The following is an 18,409-nucleotide window of genomic DNA, read 5'->3' as shown; positions in this document are numbered from 1 at the left end:
TTTCTCTAAAGATAAGGGCCTTGACTTAAGTAAAACTGGAATACTGAAGAAGAGCAAAGTTTTCGCGGAAGGGAGAAAATCGGCCAAAGATGGTTTATATTTTAAAAAGATCTGTCGCTATTACTGTATGACAAGTTTCTAAGACGGGCAAGGGCTTTTCTAGGCTGTGCGTGAAAACACAGTTTTCACGTGTGGGCGTCCCAACACAATTCTTCCAGAGGCCGTTCTACACCCTTAGCTTGACCGGGGGCCCGGGCTAGGACTGCGCGGCCGGGCCCGGCCCCGCTGTGCCCATTGGCTGCGCCGGGGGGAGTGGCGGCGGCGGCGAGGGCGGCCTGGGACGGCTGCCTCGCCTCGCCTCGGCTCCGCTCGGCTCGTTCGGCCCGGCCCGGCCCGGCCATGCTGCTGGGCGCCGCGCGGCCCCCGGGCCGCTGCCTGGGGCTGCTGCGCCCGCTGCTTGCCCGTGGGTACCGCGGTGAGGCGGTGGCGGCCGTGGGGTCGCGCCCCGACGCGAGCTCCGCGCTCTACCAGGTAGGGCGGCGGGGGCGGCAGGGCCCGGGCGGGCCGCGGGGCGGGGCCGGGGCGGGCCGCAGCAGCGCCATGGAGTAGCCGGGGCGGCCGTGGCATGCGGGACGTGGCGAGCTCGTGCCCGCGTACGGTCCCGGTCCCAAGCCTGGTCCCGGTCCCGCCCTCGCCCTGCGGAGCGGTGGGGACAGCGCCGCGCCGCGCTCCGGACCCGCTCCCCGAGTGCCCAGGCCTGTCCATTTCTGCGGGCTGAGCCTACAGATACCGTGTGAAAAAAACATGGGTTGGTGCAGTCGTCTGGCTCGTCATGGATTTTTTTTCCCTTTTAAATCAGGTTGCCGGCTCTTGCTGCGTTTCTGATCGATTCCATGCTAGTGAGGTGGAGGTGGGGTTTGTAGACAGTGGAAGATGCACCTGATGATTTCAAAGTTGGATGGTTTTGTGTTTGCAAATTGATTCCCGAGTTGAAAACGGGTGGAGTAGCTGTACAGAGTCCAAAACCATCAGCTTTTGAGGAGGAGAGCTAGGTGTAATTCCATTTGTCTTTACGAAGAGGGCAGTACTTCCATCTGGTATAAATACATTTCTTTTTAATGGGGCATTATTAACTCCATCATATTAAAAAATCATGTTTACAGTTAGACTTAGAAAAACATGGCTTTAGGTATGGATCAAGCCTGAAAGCAGGGAATGTGTTTGTTTTCATATTTGCTCTTGTAAAATACAAAACAGTGTGTGAAGCAACAGCATGTATTCTTACTGAGATAGGTCCATTGGGTCTGTGTTCGGTTCTGTGCTTTGTTTTGCAGAAACTAAATTTGGGACAGAAATTAGGTGACTGAAGCTTCTGTATAATCTCAGAATTTGTTCGTATGCATATATATATATATATATATATATATATATATATATATATATACATACACACACATACAAAGCTTGTGTATGTGAAGTGTGTCTATATATGTGTACATATTCATATTTTGTGTACCAAAAAATGATAGTATTTTAATAAAGGTGTTCACTCAGCTGCCCGCAGATTCACCCTTATGTCTGGGTACCTTTCAACCTCAAAAGAAAAGCAAGGCTTGGTAAAATAGCTAATAGTGTTAGTATTTGGTAGAAATAATTTATGGAACACTCTTAAGTGCAAGTTCTGCTTTACAAACAGAGAGCTGAGGTCCCTGCTGTGAGGCACTTCACCATCTGAAAAAAAGTAATACAAGGAATAACAGTGCAAACACAGGAAGACATTATGATAGGTGATGAGGGTCTTGCCTTCTTTGGCTACTGTTTACCTTTCTATCTGTGAATTCAACTAGACAGGCTGGCCTTGATGATGCAAACTGTCTCTTGAACCAGATAAGTAAAAATGTAATTTAAAGGTGAGCAAGTCTAAATTCTGGAAAATGAAACAAAGTAACAGAGTCTCTTTGAAGATTACAGGCGCTAGTTCTTACATACACTGTGGTAATGTAGCAGTAATTCATGTAGCTTGTGCAGTAACTGTTGGATTCGTATTTAGAGTTTGCCTCTTAATTTTACATTGAAATATGCAGAAATCCTCATATTAACAGCAGAATTTTACCCATCTTGCTGGTGCAAGAACCAGTTTCCAGAAAGAACTTGATGCCAGTTCACTGGCCTTTTTTTCATTGTTTATTGACAATAATGAAGAGCCCACAAGTACATGGTAGAATTAGCACATTTATTTCTGAGAGTAGTCTTTTCTGTGTGTATTCAGAATTATTTTAAAACATCCTTACTTCTCTTTGGTAAAGTATAACAGTGTTCTATTCTGGTTTAAGGCATGAAAGATTGTGATCAAGTTGAGTTTAAGCAATTCAGATGTTTTTGTGCAGTATTTTTTACAGTTTATCTAAAAAGTCACAGTTTTAATGTAGAGTAGCTAAACTAGCTACACTGAGTGAAAATCTAATGAAAAAATCTATGACTGTGATTACTGTTCCTCTGTTATCCTCTGCCATTTTAGCTGCTCTTTTGGTTTTTCCTATGTAAAAAGTCAGTTTCTAAGCACAGTATTGTGTGGAAAAGGTGAATGTGTTTAGAGGAAAAAGACTGACTGAACAAGGAGAAAAAAGGAAAAATTTTTGATGTAAAGGTGCAAAATGACCCAGCTGGACAAGCTGAACACTGATGCAGAGTAATATGGGCTGTTGTGACAACTACAGACTTTTAAAAGTGTGGAATTACAAGATACATTTTTACCTTTCAAGAGAGTGTGTTTAATCTGTTTGTGGCAATTACAAAGGCAGAAAAACATATTGTTTTGAAAGTCACTCTACAGCCAAAGCACTTCAAATGTGAGCGGAATCTGTTGACATTTTTGTTTTATTTCTGCTTTTTTTCTTTGCCTTTCAGTGCCCAAGTGAACAAACTCAACTGCAACATTTGCAGCTTCTTCCCAAGGGAAACCTTAAGTCTGCAGGCTCGAGTGTATATGAGAGTTATAGAGAGTTAACTTGGAGTTACCACCTGTTTTTTTCTGTCAAAGTAGGCTCAAACATCATACAAACGAGAATTAGACAAGGCAATCAGATCTTTTCGTACAGCATGTTCTTTTATTGCAGTTGCACTTTTCAAAAAGGTAGTAAAGTTCTTAATGTGTCTGCAAAAGAACCCCAGCAAATTAAGCTTGACTAATACCTTTAGATTCCTAAGAAATTGTAAAAAAACCCCAGCCTGCTGTAATGTGCACATGGAGTTTTGGATAATTTGAACGAAAATGGTGAGCTCAGTACTGGTTCACTCATATTCAGATTATGAATCTTTGTTTTTCTTGAAGTATAATAGCAAGAACACCAGCTTAAAAAAAACCCAAAAAAACCAAACCAAACCAACTTCTGTTTTGTATTCTTGTTCAAGCTAAACAACAAGAATCTAAAAAGTGTTTACCAAAATCTGTTTGACCTAGGTCATTCATCCTTTGGTACAAGTCATGAGAGACCTTAATTCAAATCTGCCATTTTCACAAAATTAGATTTAAAATGCAAACAAGCCTATGCCAAAAATAAACAAAATCTAAGAAACAGCACTTCAACTCTGTAGTGACTAGTTCTATTTTAGATTATTAAATTCAGAACTAGTCTTTTACTATCCTAACACAATAAGATTTTTTTTTGTAAAGCATTTTGATTAAATGCTTTGGGATTCTTGAGAGAAGCCAGTACATAGGTAGAAATGTTACTACTTTAAAGACAATACTGAGACCATATTGGTAAGGTAAAATTAGATTGGGAAGAGAAATTAGTCTTGTACTTCTTATGTTCGTTTATTAAAAATTTTAATGTAGTCACCCTTGGTTGAATTTAAAATTCTGTTTTGTTCCCCGCTTAGGAGAACTATGAACGAATGAAGGCACTGGTAACTGAGTTACAAGAACAAGCAGAAAAAATCAGGTTAGGTAAGTATGATAGTCTAGCTTTTAGAACAATAACCTGGCACTTGGGCTTGTTGAACCTCAAAGAGTTGGCCTTGCCCATTGATCTAGCCTGTCCAGATCCCTCTGCAGAGCCTTCCTGACCTGCAGCACATCAACACTCCCATCCAACCAGGTGTTGTCTGGGAAATTACTGGGGATCCACACAATCCTCTGTCCAGATTGTTGCTAAACTTATTAAACAGGACTGGACCCCAAACCAGGCCCTGGGGAGCCCCACTAGTTACCACAGGAGATGGACGTAACTCCAGCCACCTCAACTCTCCAGCCCAACCAGAGACGGGGGGCCCAGCTGTCCAGACAGGGCCTTTTACCCAGCCAAGGGTGCACCAATCCAAGCCATGAACAGCCAGTTTCTCTGGGAGAAAGCTGTGGGAAATGATGTCCAAGGCTTTGCCAAAGTTCACAGAGACAACATCCACAGCCTTTCTCTCATCCACTAAGTAGGTCATCCTGTAATAGAAGGAGATGAGGTTGATCAACCAGGACCTGCCTTCCTTAAACCTTTGCTGGCTGGGCCTGATCCCCTGGTTGTCCTGTATGTGCTGCATAATGGCACTCAACATGATCTACTCCATGTCCTCCCCTGGCACCACTGTCAGGCCTGCAGTTCCCTGGATTGTCTCTCCAGCCCTTCTTGGAGATGGGTGTCACACTGACTAATTTCTGGTCACCTGGGTCCTCTCTCTTTAGTCATGCCTGCTGCTAAATATTGGAAAGTGCCTCAGTGAGCTCTTTTACCAGCTCCATCACTACCATTGGGTGGATCACATCTTCCCTCATAAACTTGTGTGTGTATAATACCTGTGTGTCACAGGTCACCAACCAGTTCCCCTTGGATTAAGGGAGCTTCAGTTTGCTCCCTTTCCCTGTCTTCCAACTCAGTGGGCTAGTATCCAGTTAAAGACTGGATCAAATCAGGTATTAAGTACCTCTGCCTTTTCCTCATCCTCTGTCACTATATTTCCCCATGCATCCAATAAAGGATGGGGTTTCTTCTTTGTCCTTCTTTTATTGGTTGATCTTTTCCAAGTTCCTAGCTGTAGTTGAGCTGGCAAGGAGAAAGTAGGTCTGTAGTAGTTTAAAAGATCAAAGTCTGTGTTTCTTCTTTTTGATTTGTAAGACTGTCTGAATGAATTGCAGTTGACTATAATTAATGGAAACAATAAAATGAAAATATTTAATAAATGCTTAATTATGCTGCTAGAGGCTGAGCATGTAGTTTTAATTGTGCCTTTTTGTGACTATCATGATACTGGTTTTGTCATTTTATACACTGTTTCTTATATAATGCAATTTCTTTTACAACTTTGGAATGGAGCGCAGTTAAGATTTTGTGCTCAATGCTTTTTCTTTGTTGCTGTGAAACAGGAGTCCAGAGTTTCCTGAAGAGGTGTTAGAGCCCATGGACTGCTCTGTCTTTTATGGGCGTAGAGACTGTTCAGCAATTAATGAACTTATGATGTGTGCCTCATGAACTAATGGCTATAACCTTCCTTGCTGCTTGTTTGCCTGTTCTTGCCTGTTACACAATGACAGGGCAAGACCATAGTGTTCGTCTTTCCTCCATCTGAGGAACATCTACCAGGATTTTAATACACAGTTTTGAATGACATTGATTGAAATTGCTTTACATATCATTTGAATATATAAAAAAAATTAAGGTACGTCTGCTGAATACTTCTAAAGGATACGTGCAACATCTTTAGATTTCACTGTAAAAGCTGTCAGAAGAGAGTTCTTGTTTGAGGTCTTTGCAATGAATACTTCATTTGTTAGCTATTATTCAGCGTGTAGGGTTTTTCTGAACCCATATCCCACTCTACTGAGTAATCCCCAGCTATGCAACAGGAAGTGGTTCCGGCCCCTTTACAACAGGTGTTTTTTTGACAGGAAGTGCAAGAAGCAGGTGAGATACCTTCAATCTCCATGACTGATCATAGGACATCAGCAGTTACAGTGGTGTAGGCATTGCTGTAAAGGAGAAATTAAGAAGAAGTTTCAAATTAAATGCTTCCAAGTTTGTTTCATTGTTAAGGACACTACTTCTCAGAAGGGAGGTTAGTGCAGGGTGGAGTCTGTTGATATTGGAAGAGGAATGTTCCATAGAATGGCTACCAGGCCTGGGAAGCAAGCATGTGTGATACACAGAGGTGACAAAAGTCTCAGGATGGAAATTATTTTTGCATCATCACACAGTGTAAATGAAAGACTTCAGAGGTCAGAGATAGTGTAATTATGATGTAGTGAGATGTTGAGAACATGGATGAGAGTAGTATCTCTGTGGGTGGATATGAGAGGTTGTTTTTTAAGAAACTTGTACAGAAGGAATTTACAAGATTTAGGCTTAGGCTGGATATATAGACCTAATGAACTGGCTGAACTGAAAATAAATTGTGGCTTTCTGGCATGCCTGACAGGTAGGAAATTATGTGTGTAGTGATCAAGCAAGGAGGTAGAAAAAAGGACTTCAAGGGAGGCTTAGAAGCTCTGTTTCAGTGATGCCTAGCTGACAGAGAAGTCCTGGAGTCTCAGGAGAAATGTTAGCAAAGCACACCTTCTTTATTTTGGACAGGGAGACAATTTTAGAGTGATGAGGTGGATCAGTGATCTGTCTACACTGAGAGACAATGTTTGTATAAGTTGTTGTTACAAAGAGGCTGAGGTGTGTCAACAAATCTTGAAGTATTGAATGACACAAAGCTCTAGAGACCAAAAGATTTAGAATGACCTCTAGTGAAGGGTTGAAATTAAACAAATATGAACTTGATATTAAATGCTCTGTGTCTGAATTCTGCTTACAGTTTTGGCATGGTCTAAGGAAATTAATCTAGATTGTGCTGGGTCATTCAAGATTGCATTCAGTGTAGCTATTATGAATGAGTTCTAGGGATTTTAGTATTTCCTGTAGTTCTACTGATGTGCTTTCTACATATTTATGTTTTCTGCCCTTGTGTTTATTGCCAAGCATTGGGGGAAAGTTTCAGACAACTATGTTTATTAAAATCCTTGCCTCAAGACTAACTGTAAAAAATGAGGTGGGAAATGAAGTAGTAGGTTCTAAAAAACATTTTTATCAGTAAAAATAAATCTCTTTGAAGTAGAAACTATTATTTATTAAATTTATTATTAAGGTTCATACTTCAAAACCTGGGAACTCATCAGCGTTTCCATTTGAAGTTTTAATATAACTGACAATTTATCTTATCTGTGTCCATAGAAAATGTTACAATTTACTGTTGTATCACAGGAGGTGGAGAAAAAGCTCGTAAGCTTCATACATCAAGAGGAAAGCTGTTACCCAGAGAGAGAATTGACAAGCTTATTGATCCTGGGTAGGTACTTCCTTTTTCTTAAACATTTCGGGTTGTCTCTTGCAGGTAGATATTGCAACAGGCTTCTTTTCTCTTTGGCTTCTATAAAGAAGCCTTCATGTTATCACTAACATGATAAACACTAAATAACTTGATTGAAATTTTACAGACGCGTTCTTTCAAATACTGATCTCCTTTAACAAAAAAATATTTTAAAATTTACCCTTTAAGTAAGATTCAATAGCAGATAGAACTAGTAATTTTTTACAGTTGTGTTTATTTATCATTATTCAGATCTCCATTTTTGGAGTTCTCCCAGTTTGCTGGTTACCAGTTGTATGGTAATGAAGAGGTACCTGCAGGAGGCATTATCACAGGCATTGGACGAGTATCTGGGTGAGAGATTCCAGTCATCTACATTACTTATGATATGAAAAGGAAGAAGGTCCAATTTCATTCAGTTTCCAGTATTAAGCTGTTAGTGTTTTTAGTGTTTTGTTTTGGACACTCAAAAAAATCAACAAAATCAGTATCAATGGCAAATTTGTTTGACCGTAGCTAAAAGGAAGTGAGGTTTTTGTTTCGTTTTTTTATTTGTTGGGGATTTTTAGTTAGTGTATCCCACTAACTAAACAAAACATACCTGGAGTTTCAGGTGTCCAATGAAGGAAAGAGATTAGTGCATTCGGAAAACTATTTAAAAAAAAAATAGGGTGGTATTTTAGTCTAAAAATTAGTTTTGCTTACTCAAAGTACCTCCAAGACTGTTCTTGAAGTTAATTATGGTGCTATGCAGGATTATTTTACTCCCTAAAATAATGGAACAGGACATTATAGTGCTGAGGCTGCTGTTACAATGTGCCCTTGAGCGATTGCAGGTGAGAAGAGCTCTCTTAGAGCAGCAGGGCTTCAAGAGTCCTTGATATGTTGCAGTTCTTAACCAACATACATATTTATTAATTAGAAATACTTTTCTCTCTCATGAACTTTTTTTATTTTTAGGACGGAATGCTTGATTGTTGCTAATGATGCAACTGTCAAAGGTGGTACCTATTATCCCATCACTGTTAAGAAACATTTACGTGCTCAAGAAATTGCAATGCAAAATCATCTTCCTTGCCTTTATTTGGGTAAGTCCCATTGCAGAAATAGCCAAGGTCCAGTGTTAAGGGCAGCTGATGTATCTGCAGATCTGACTAACCCACAACGTATTTGAAGCACACCTATTCGTACAGTATTTCATCCATACTGCATTATCTCTACAGAGGGATGGCATATCTTAACAGAAGCGTGTGTACACTCCTGCTGTAAGGCAGATGCAACTGTTAATACTGTATCACTCCTTTCTGTCACGATAAGCAATATTTCCTGTTGACTTATCCAGTCAGTTCAAATTACAGTTTAAAAAAAAAACAGTACGTTCTGGTGGAAGATGTATCTGTATGAGAAAACATACCAAGTAAATAAAAATAATTAGAGTGACAAAATTGTCAAAAATAGTTTGGATCAATAAATTTTTAGGATTTGGGATTAATTTTTTTGAAGCAGAAATTTAATTGGATTTTATTTTACATTTTGAGTTTAGCCTATTGGATCAGTATTTAGCCAAACCTTCATGTAAGTTTTTCTTACATATGCTTTTATTATAAAGGATGAACAGAGTGACAGATATCTGTAATGTATTACTGGTAGTGTTTTCTTACCCTGGTTTTATACAAATACAAGAGGTTTCTGTCAATGTCTTCCTTTCAGGCTGAATTCCCAGTCTAATGACTTTTGTACCTATTAGCCAGTTTCAGTCAGCGTTGACAGCGAGTTGTAAGAAAGTGTGTATTTCTGTGGATTTTGTGTATGTCAGCATCAGAGGAGAAAGACCTTCTACAACATTTTTAAAAATAGGGCAGGTTATTCATTGTCTATTAGCTTAGTTAAGCAACTTAAATGTCAGCTGTTTGCCAGTCTGGATGCTTGCACTATTTAAATAGTCAACATAAATACAGGTCCTGACCAGCCCAAGTGTTTGATGTTTCTTGTCCTGCTGATGAGTCAAACATGTGAATATGACCAATATAAGGATTAGGAGAAGTGTGAACTTGAAACTGTTGGTGAGGTGGATACAGGGACAGTGTGGGTGTAGATTGTGTGGGATTGCCATAGAAAGAGTCCTGAAGGGAAGGGGCGGACTAAATTTGATTTTAGTTTTTAAAAAAACAGAAGAAACTTAGCTTTGCTGTTTGCGAAACAGCTGTTATCATTTTTTTCATCTGAGTTATCAGCAAATTCTGTCTGTTCAGAGAAGTCTTTTTTAGTGAGTATCAGTGAGCAACTGTGGGTGATTCTACTCTTTTAAGATCCTATGGAATGAGGAACTGTGGGACACAGCAATGCCCTTGAAAGAAAAGTTTAGGGGTTTTATTCCGTCTTTGGGAGGTTTAGTCCTTGAATGTACGTTATTCATATCTGAATGAGTGAGTTACTTCAGCCTTGCAGTTTCTGTACCTGGACTTGTTCCAGTTGATTTGAGCAGTGCAATAAGAGGGAGCGCTTTGTAGTCAGTGAGCACTGTGCTGACTGTGTAATCTTCATGTTGTTTGAACTGCCTTTTCCAACAGTGATAACAGTTGCCTAGGTGCTAATTCTCATGTGGACACCTGGTGCCATTTGTCACTGAGTCAGTCACTGGTGTGGACATTTTGTTTTGGCTCCAGTCACGTAAGATGAGAGTGTGCATGCAGACCGGTGGTTGTACCTAAAAATTAGGAGCTAGTGTTCTCAGAGATGCTTTATCTCCCTGTGCATTTCTTCAATAGTGTTCTCTCCTTCTTTGGATACCTCTCATGATAGGTTGTACTTTCATTAATTGGGAGCAGAGAGGTAGCTGCCATTGGAGACCTGTGAGCAATAGGGTATATCCTGAGGCAAATATGAATCATCCTAAAGATAGTTTAATGTCTTTGTTGTGAAGTTTAATCAAGCTATGAAAGAACAGAGGCAGCACCTTTTGAACTCGGTGGTGATTAGCTCTGCCTTTTTCTGGAGCTTGTGACAGAATTGCAAGAGAATAGTTGGGTTAAAATTGTACATTAAAAGTGTTCTTAGTTTGCAGCAAGATGAGTTTAAAAGTTTATTTAAGGAGGTATGGTTGCATCTTTAAGCATGTCTGAGTTTATTTTCCACGAAAATCGCTGGGATGGATGTTATTTTGGAGAGGGGTGTTTAGTGTTTTTCTTCTTTATTTTTCCAAAAAGAATGTGCTGTTATACCTAGTGTGTATATATATATATATATATATATATATATATATATATATATAGATATATATATATATATATATATATGTATATACACCATGTGCATTATTGGAAATATATACAGTATTAGTGATAGTAATTGCTGTATATTTTAGGTAACATGCAGATACTTTACCAACAAGTATGTAACAGTTCAAAACATACTGATTTGATTTGATTCATTCTAGTTGATTCAGGAGGAGCAAATTTACCTCGGCAAGCAGAAGTGTTTCCAGATCGAGATCATTTTGGCCGTATTTTTCTATAATCAAGCAGTCATGTCCTCACAAGGAATTCCACAGGTAATTTGCTTTTATCTAAGAATTAATGTACTAAATAGTTTTTATGCCTGCTGCCATTACCTCTTTTCAAGGCTTGTGCCCATGTTTTGTTTCTGATCGCATTGTGTTGTGCTAACCTGATGGCCCAGTCTGGGGCTTGGAAGCACTGTAAACACAGTAACTGTCCACAAACATTCATTATAGTTTTGAAGAAACTGTCTACTTTCTTAGTCTTAGTGTTAATGATTTGACCTACCTGCTCCTGTCTGGGATTAGGAGAGAAATGGTCTTGGGAACATGGTATATGGGGCCATTTGAGAAAGCACTAGAAAATCTCTTGAAACAGTTCTGCATCAGCACTGCAAAGGTGAGGACCCCCTTGAGGATGGCTAATAAATGAGACATGTTTTCCACTAACAGGGATATGTGTATATATATAAATCCATTTCATACCCTGATGTGCTTTATGCTGAAACGGCCCTAATAATAAGGTTATTTTATAACGCATTAATGATGCACAGAATTACTGTTCGTCACAGTTCCTGGATTAGAAATGCTTTTGTGTCATAGTTCACTCAGTAATACATAGGGATCAGCTTTTTTATGCAGGTGTGCTAGGGAAGCAAAACTACATGTTTTGCTGAATCTGTTATTCATGAAGAACATAACATATTTGAGGATTGCTGATGGGCAGCTATGGCTGCAGTGACTGTGAAGGGCAGGATGTATGGTCCCAATGGAGTTGAGAAAGACAGGTAAAGAATAAAGAATCAGAGGGAATTGGTAGCAGGGACCTGTGAGAAGCTGCCAGGGAGGGTGGAAAAATCCATGACTTTTGAAGATAACCTACTGAAAATAAAGGAACACTACAGAAGAGCAAACAACCAATAATTCACAGAATTGCTGTCTACTCAGTCACTCCCTACCTCTTTGCATGGTTTTGTAGCCCTCCCTTAGTACTCGCCTTATACTGCCTTTTGCAGACCAAAAAATTCAGACTTACTTAGCTGTTCTTCCTGCCGTGTTCCACACCTTTGATGGTCCTACTTCATCTTCTTTTCCCGATCTTCCTGTATCTTTTTTAGCATCAAAGAGATGGACTGCACCAACAGTGCTTAGAACAAGTCAAAAGAGCAAATTGTATGGAGCTTCTTAGAACTACCAGTTCTCAGAACTAGTCTTTTTCTTTGACCACAAGGGAGAGCAGACAGCTTCCTCATTTAGCATTGAGGCACAGCAAAATTCATTTGAACTGCAGAACTCTTTCTGTTTAGCAGGGGAAAGTATATACAACCTTCCAACAAAACAGTAAATCAATAGAAGAAATAAAGACATTGTTTGAAACCTGCATTCTTTATGGGCATCTACAGGTGGTCAGAGCAAAAAGAAGCCATGATCATAAATCCAGGTTCTCTTTTAGACCTGTGATCTATACAATCCTGACAGATTAATCTATGACTAATTACAGTAAGAGGAATGCAGAACATTAAAAAATTATTCAACCTCTGCTTTCTATACAATGAGAACAGCAAAATCTATTCTGAGTGAGAAACAGGTCACACATACTGTGGAACTTGTGATGACAATATTTATTTTCAAGAAAAAGTTCTCTGCCACACTTTGAAACACTGAAAAAGCTGGTCATTATCCTAGCAAAGGGCTGGCATACAGTTTAATTTGTGGGTGCCTGCAATGGGCCCTGAGGTTCTCCCAAGTTATGTCAGCAGTTATTTCACTCCATGTTGTCTGAGACTGAGCTGTCACACAGCCAGAGTCCATGGCAGTGCTGTCACACAAATCCCACCATAATACCATTATCCAGTGTTCTTTTTCAGAAGGAATAAAACCCTTGAGAGATGATTGTTACTGGATTCTGCTGCAATTCTGCTGCCGGAGGGTCATGGTGACACAATTCGAGCCACTCACAAAAGAGACTCCACTGGGGCCTTGGGGGAGGTTTATTTTTTTTCTGGGGGAAGGAGTTAGTAGAGGCCAATACTTTGAGAGTGAAGCAGATGCACCAGTCAAGGATATAGTATTCAGTCTGACTCCTTACATGACAGATACTGTCTCAGCGGGATTTTTGAGAAACTGCCTGTGTTAACTTGATACCGTTTTGGCACATTTTGGAAGCAAGTAAGAGTTCAAATCTTCAACCATTTTTTACTCTTCCAAAGAATCCTGCAATCCATTGCCTCTATAAAAATCCAAGGCTGAAGATTCCAACAATGCACTAAATCTCTTCAGGAAGTATGAAATAATTTACCTTCTGCAGTTCTTTCCAACAGTAGAAGTGGACCAATTGTAGTGATTAAGTAGGTCTCTAGAAAAAAGCAGTGTTTAGTTAGAAAGAAAATACTTAGGAGAAAAATACAGTTTGTAATCATATAAGACTCCCTGGTATATCTAGATTGGTCCTAGTGTTTTTGTGGAGCAGCAAATACCAAAGGAGTGATGTTTTGCTGAATTATCTTTTTTGGAGAAATTTTGGAAAACCTTATTTTTTCTAGAGACTTCTAGTCTCTAGACTAGATCTAGACTATGACTAGATCTAGATCATGACTTCTCTAGTCATGTTCTTCTTTGGGAGTAATGATCTTTAGATGTTATGTCAAAGATTGGTGTGTATACCCAGCTTGCAAGGCTGAAATTACTGATGATGGGCAGGACCTTTCTAGAAATGCTTGACCCTACAGTCATGCTCTTGTTTACAGCATATCTTGAAATTTATTTTACATACTTGTAAAGTTGCATTAAGAAGTTGAATTTTTCTTTTAATTACCATATGGTGTTGTATTAGGAGAAATTGTATTCATATACAATAAGAACTAAATATAAGAAAGATTTGTCTTTTAATAAAACATATTTCTGTTTGTTATGACACTGATGAAAGTTAAATTTTCCAAGTATGACACTGATGAGTATTTATCTTCTTTAAATATTTATGGAAGATTGAGAAAAATCTTTTACTGAGGCACTTCCTTTATTTAAAGGATGTGATAAGGGTGCATTTTTTTTTTTTCCGGAGATGTATCTGCTTTGTTTTATTTCAAAGAGCACAGTTAATATTTGTAAATCTATTATTGGTCCTGTGCTAACAGATTGTGGTAGCTAGAACCATCTTCCCTGTCACTGAGAGCATGTTTCTTTAGAAAATGAAATTAGGAATTTATGCTCTCTCTGATGTCCACTCTGGTCAATTCTTCTGAGATGGGAGACTGGGTTTTGTTAGTTTGCTACCTGATAGTCTATGCTCTGGCTTGCTTGAAGTTCTGTTCATCAGTTCATTAGTTCTTCTCAGTTTGGCCCTCAGAGCCAACGTTGCTTTTTTCCTCCCTCTTTTGTTTTATAGTTGCTGATCGTGCTTTTGATTTCCCCTTCCAGTCTTACCTGTGACTAATTTATTATTCACCCACAACAGCTTAAATTATGTTGTTGTCTATATGGGTGTGAATCAGAAAGCTGTGATTAGCTCCTCATTAGCTGCTTCCTGAGCTCTCTCACACTCCTATGCTGCATGGACACGGTGGGGGATGGATCAGTGGATATGAAATAGTATAGTGTATGTGTACTCAGGACTGTTGACTTTTATTGAACACATAAAGAATTTCTTTGCAGCAATTTAGAAAATTAAGTCAGGAGGTAGGGCATTTTTTGCAAATTTGACAAGTACATTTTATTTTTTCCAGTAGATACATATTCCAGTTTTTATGTTGGAAAAAATTAACAACTGAGTTAAAGTTTAAATGCAGGCACATTTTCTCAATGTGAGCATGGTGAAATTAAGAATAGGAAAAAACCAGAAATCCTAGAGGGAAAAAGTGAAATAAACTGATTTACACCAAGTTTCTCCCGTTTCTAGAGACTTACCTTATTTTTGAATTTGCCAAGAGTTACTTATTAAATGCACAAGGGAAGTATTGCAGATTAATCATCTGACTGTGAATATATATTGTTTGAGGATCCTGAAAACTGTTTGCTGAAAAGGCTGTTTGATTTGATGATAGCAGATTGACATAGTTAATGTAGTCTTTCTTTAGAAATACATGTGATTTAGAAGTTTTATTTTTCTATGTGTTGTTTTCTTCTTCTAAATTATGATATAACAGAGAACACTAATTGATGTCACCTTAGACATATCTTGAAACGAACTTAAAATAATGTTGTTTTCTGGGTTTATGTGTGTGTATATGTGTTGTGAAAGAAAGAATTTGCCTTTTTCATATAAGTATTCATTTTCTTCCACTCTACAAGTGTCTTGAAAGGGTCTTTGAAGATGCTCCCATAAAAGAGAAATTGAGAAACTTCACTTCCATGATTGTCTACAGTTACAGTATTTGTCATATCTAGGGTCAAGTTAGTTTTGTAAAAGTGTCACCAAGGTATTACTGGTAGAAAATGTACTCTGGGTAAGTGCTCATCTCAAAATTAGGCAAAAGGATGAAGCAGAAATTATTTATGTTGAAGCCTGTAACGAGATCTCAAAAGGGTAAAGTTAATTAGTTGATCCATTGAAGACTTGAAATAGTACATTAGGAGATGGGAGAAATTTCCTTCAAAGGATGTAAACATCGGTGCAATTATGCCAACAAGTAGTAACTCAAGCCCTGATTTAAGTGTAAATACCAGGAGAAACCTATATGTTTTAATCTTTACTGTTCATGAGTAAAACCAGATTTCATGGTAGAATGTGGGTCTCTTCAAACATATCACATACCTATGTCATGGTACTTCATATATGAGTTTTCCAGCAGGGTAGTCTGAAGATCATAGTTCAACAGACTGTTGAAAGTGGAATGTTTCTTATTTTTTAAATAAATGCTAAAACATAAAAAGTTTGCTCTATTAGACAGAAATAATCTTGCAGTGCTGTCCAATGACCTGTATTAAAATACATAATATCATGTGGCTTTGCTATTTTTAAGGGTTGGACAGTTCATTAACTTCTGCTTTTTGTTTTTCTGATAGATAGCAGTAGTCATGGGATCCTGTACAGCAGGAGGAGCATATGTACCTGCAATGGCTGATGAAAGTATTATTGTTGGCAAACAGGGAACAATATTCCTGGGAGGGCCACCACTGGTAAGGATACAGAAATTTCTAGTGACTGGCCTCTCTCTTCCCCTCTCCCCCAAATCATGCTGCGATTATTGTACACCTTAAGCAATTCAGTCATTTCTTGGTGAGATATTTCTAGATACTCTGTAGATTAGTTTGTATTTTTAAGTAATCTGAATGTTTCTATCCTAAGTCAAATCTCTTCTGTTCATTAGAAGTATATGGATATAAAACAGGCTGTGTCCAGGTGTTTTAATAGTACTGTTTTTAGATTGCTGTGCACATTTTAAATAATAAAAATTGTTTCTGTATTTAATTATGTACTCTTTAGGTTTGACACAAAATTTGAAAAAATCACAGCCATGTGTATTGTATCTCAAAGTCAAGATCAAAGATAAAAGAACTTCTGAAGCAGGACTGGTCTGCTGTATTTTTATGTCAGTTTACTGCCAAAGGAGGCATGCTTACAGTGGAGTCCTAGTTCTCTCTCTCTCTCCTTCTGTTTTTCTGTACTGCCATCCTTCCTTCCTTTCTTCCTTCCTGCCATCCTTCATAAGGAAATTGTTTCTAAGGAAACTGACCTGACGAATTCCTGTGAATTAAACCTTGCATTACTGTGGAACTCATAGTGGAATTTGTGACTGTGAAGTACTACAGTATAAGAGAGCTTTAAAATTACCATAGCTTGGCACAACAAAAGGAATGCTTGAATGTGGCTTGTTATTTTAGACATAATTGTATGTCCTAGTCTAGGCTCAGTTCTATACCAATGCAAATAATACTACTCTAATGTCAGTCTTTTGCTGACAAAGATTATTCTACTTAACAGAATTTTTAGTAATAAATGTTATTGCTAGAACTAACAGAGAATCATTCATCACAACTATTCAAGTCTCGATGAAACATGGCTGGATAAACTTGCTTTTTTAAAATAGTCAAATATGTGTCAAATTTACTGTACAAACTTGTCTGAGGCAGCATGATGGCTCTGTTTTGGTTACAGTCTTTTGGGAACTTTATGGTGTTCTTCCTGTGGCAAAGCCAAATGTAAATCTAATGTCTTTCAAGAGTCCTTCCATCTAGAGAATGCTGAAGTGGAGAAATTCCTTTTTAACAGCATTGTTAATGAAGATACTGCTCCATTGATTACTAACAGGGGAGGTAAAGTCTCTTGGAAGTCACTTCCTTCAACAGTTAAAATACTAGGAAAACGTGGTGTGTCCCACTAAACTGTGGGAAAACAGCTGCTGACAGATTTATTTGTTGACTAGCTCCTAAGGCATGATAGTGTTACTGTCATTAAAAGTATGAAGGACTCATCCTTTAATGTGATTTAGTGTTTACCTGTATAGCTTTTCTCTCATTTCCACAGCATATTTTTGTGTTGCTTTCTTTTCCTCTAGAGTGAATTTTTCCCTATTGTCATCTTGTTTATAAAAGTAGATTTGGCATTTTATGCTTCTTTGAAAGTTGAAGGTATAGATGCTTTTAAATTCTTATGCAGTTAAAAAAAAAAAAAAAAGAAGAGAAAAAAGGAAGAAAAAAAGGTCTTACATTTGTACATCTTAAATAAATTCAGAATTTAACTGGCATATGGAAAACAGGGGCATGGGACACACACCTGAAAGTACAAGGGTACTTTGTCCCCCACGCCAGTAAAAAAGGCATTTAGTTTGAAGTAATTTATTAATTTAGTGGAGGCTTTCTGAGTTGATAAGAGGAACAAAGTAATGAGGAAAAGCAGATGAAGTAATGAATATCAACTATGCAATGTAATGGTCATTTCTTTACTTCTCATTAGGATTTTGTTGTTAGACATTTGACAGTAATTGTTTCAAATGTCCTACCTAGGTTTCTGTTCCTTTTTATCTTGTTTGTATTAGTGTTTTTCTGCTTGTTTATAGACAAATCGTCCTCAAAATTAAGTAATTCTCTATAAATATATCCCTGTAATTTAGATATTTGGAGTTTCTTGCTGAAAAATGGCATAAGTATGAAAGAAGATACTATTTGAGAATATTAGTTGAGTGAGTAACATGTGATTTGTACATCTTTCCTTTGAGATAAGAAAACTAGTGTGATGAAAGACATGAGCTTTGTACATCGAAATGTTAGTAGGTTCATTACTATAACTAGGAGTAACTGCCCTGGTTGCAGGAACACCTGAGCTGTTCAAGTACAAACCTTTTCAAAAGATTTTCAGTAAGACATCTAATACCCAGTATGACCTAGAAAACTGGATTGGAAGATTAAAAAAAAAGAGAACCAGATTCTTGTTCTCTGGGAATGGTAATAATTTAACATCAGAAGGCAATTTAGATCATTAGTGTGTGCCATCAAGATGTAGCTCACGAGACTTTTGCCAGGATAGACGTCTGGAAAAGGATGACACAAGTCAGGCCTCAAGGGGAGAACTTGACTAGGCAAGTCAGTGACTGCAAGGGTGTTGTGAAGTTAAAAAGTTTTAAAATCTTTCCCCAC

At 38.3% G+C, this 18,409-nt stretch overlaps 1 protein-coding gene across 1 annotated transcript in view; it reads left to right on the top strand.

Annotated features, from left to right (window-relative positions):
* The first annotated feature begins 371 nt into the window (after positions 1–371).
* MCCC2 (methylcrotonyl-CoA carboxylase subunit 2) overlaps positions 372–18,409 on the top strand; it is a 38,565-nt gene continuing 20,527 nt past the window's right edge. Inside the window, 8 exon segments of the mRNA XM_030236940.2 lie at positions 372–531; positions 3,883–3,949; positions 7,236–7,320; positions 7,594–7,695; positions 8,302–8,429; positions 10,778–10,848; positions 10,850–10,891; positions 15,839–15,952. Of these exon segments, the coding sequence (XP_030092800.1) occupies positions 400–531; positions 3,883–3,949; positions 7,236–7,320; positions 7,594–7,695; positions 8,302–8,429; positions 10,778–10,848; positions 10,850–10,891; positions 15,839–15,952 (741 nt within the window). The 5' untranslated portion in view covers positions 372–399.

Source organism: Serinus canaria, chromosome Z (assembly GCF_022539315.1).
Source record: "Serinus canaria isolate serCan28SL12 chromosome Z, serCan2020, whole genome shotgun sequence".
Classification (NCBI taxonomy): domain Eukaryota; kingdom Metazoa; phylum Chordata; class Aves; order Passeriformes; family Fringillidae; genus Serinus; species Serinus canaria.
This window is presented reverse-complemented; position numbering and strand designations above follow the sequence as displayed.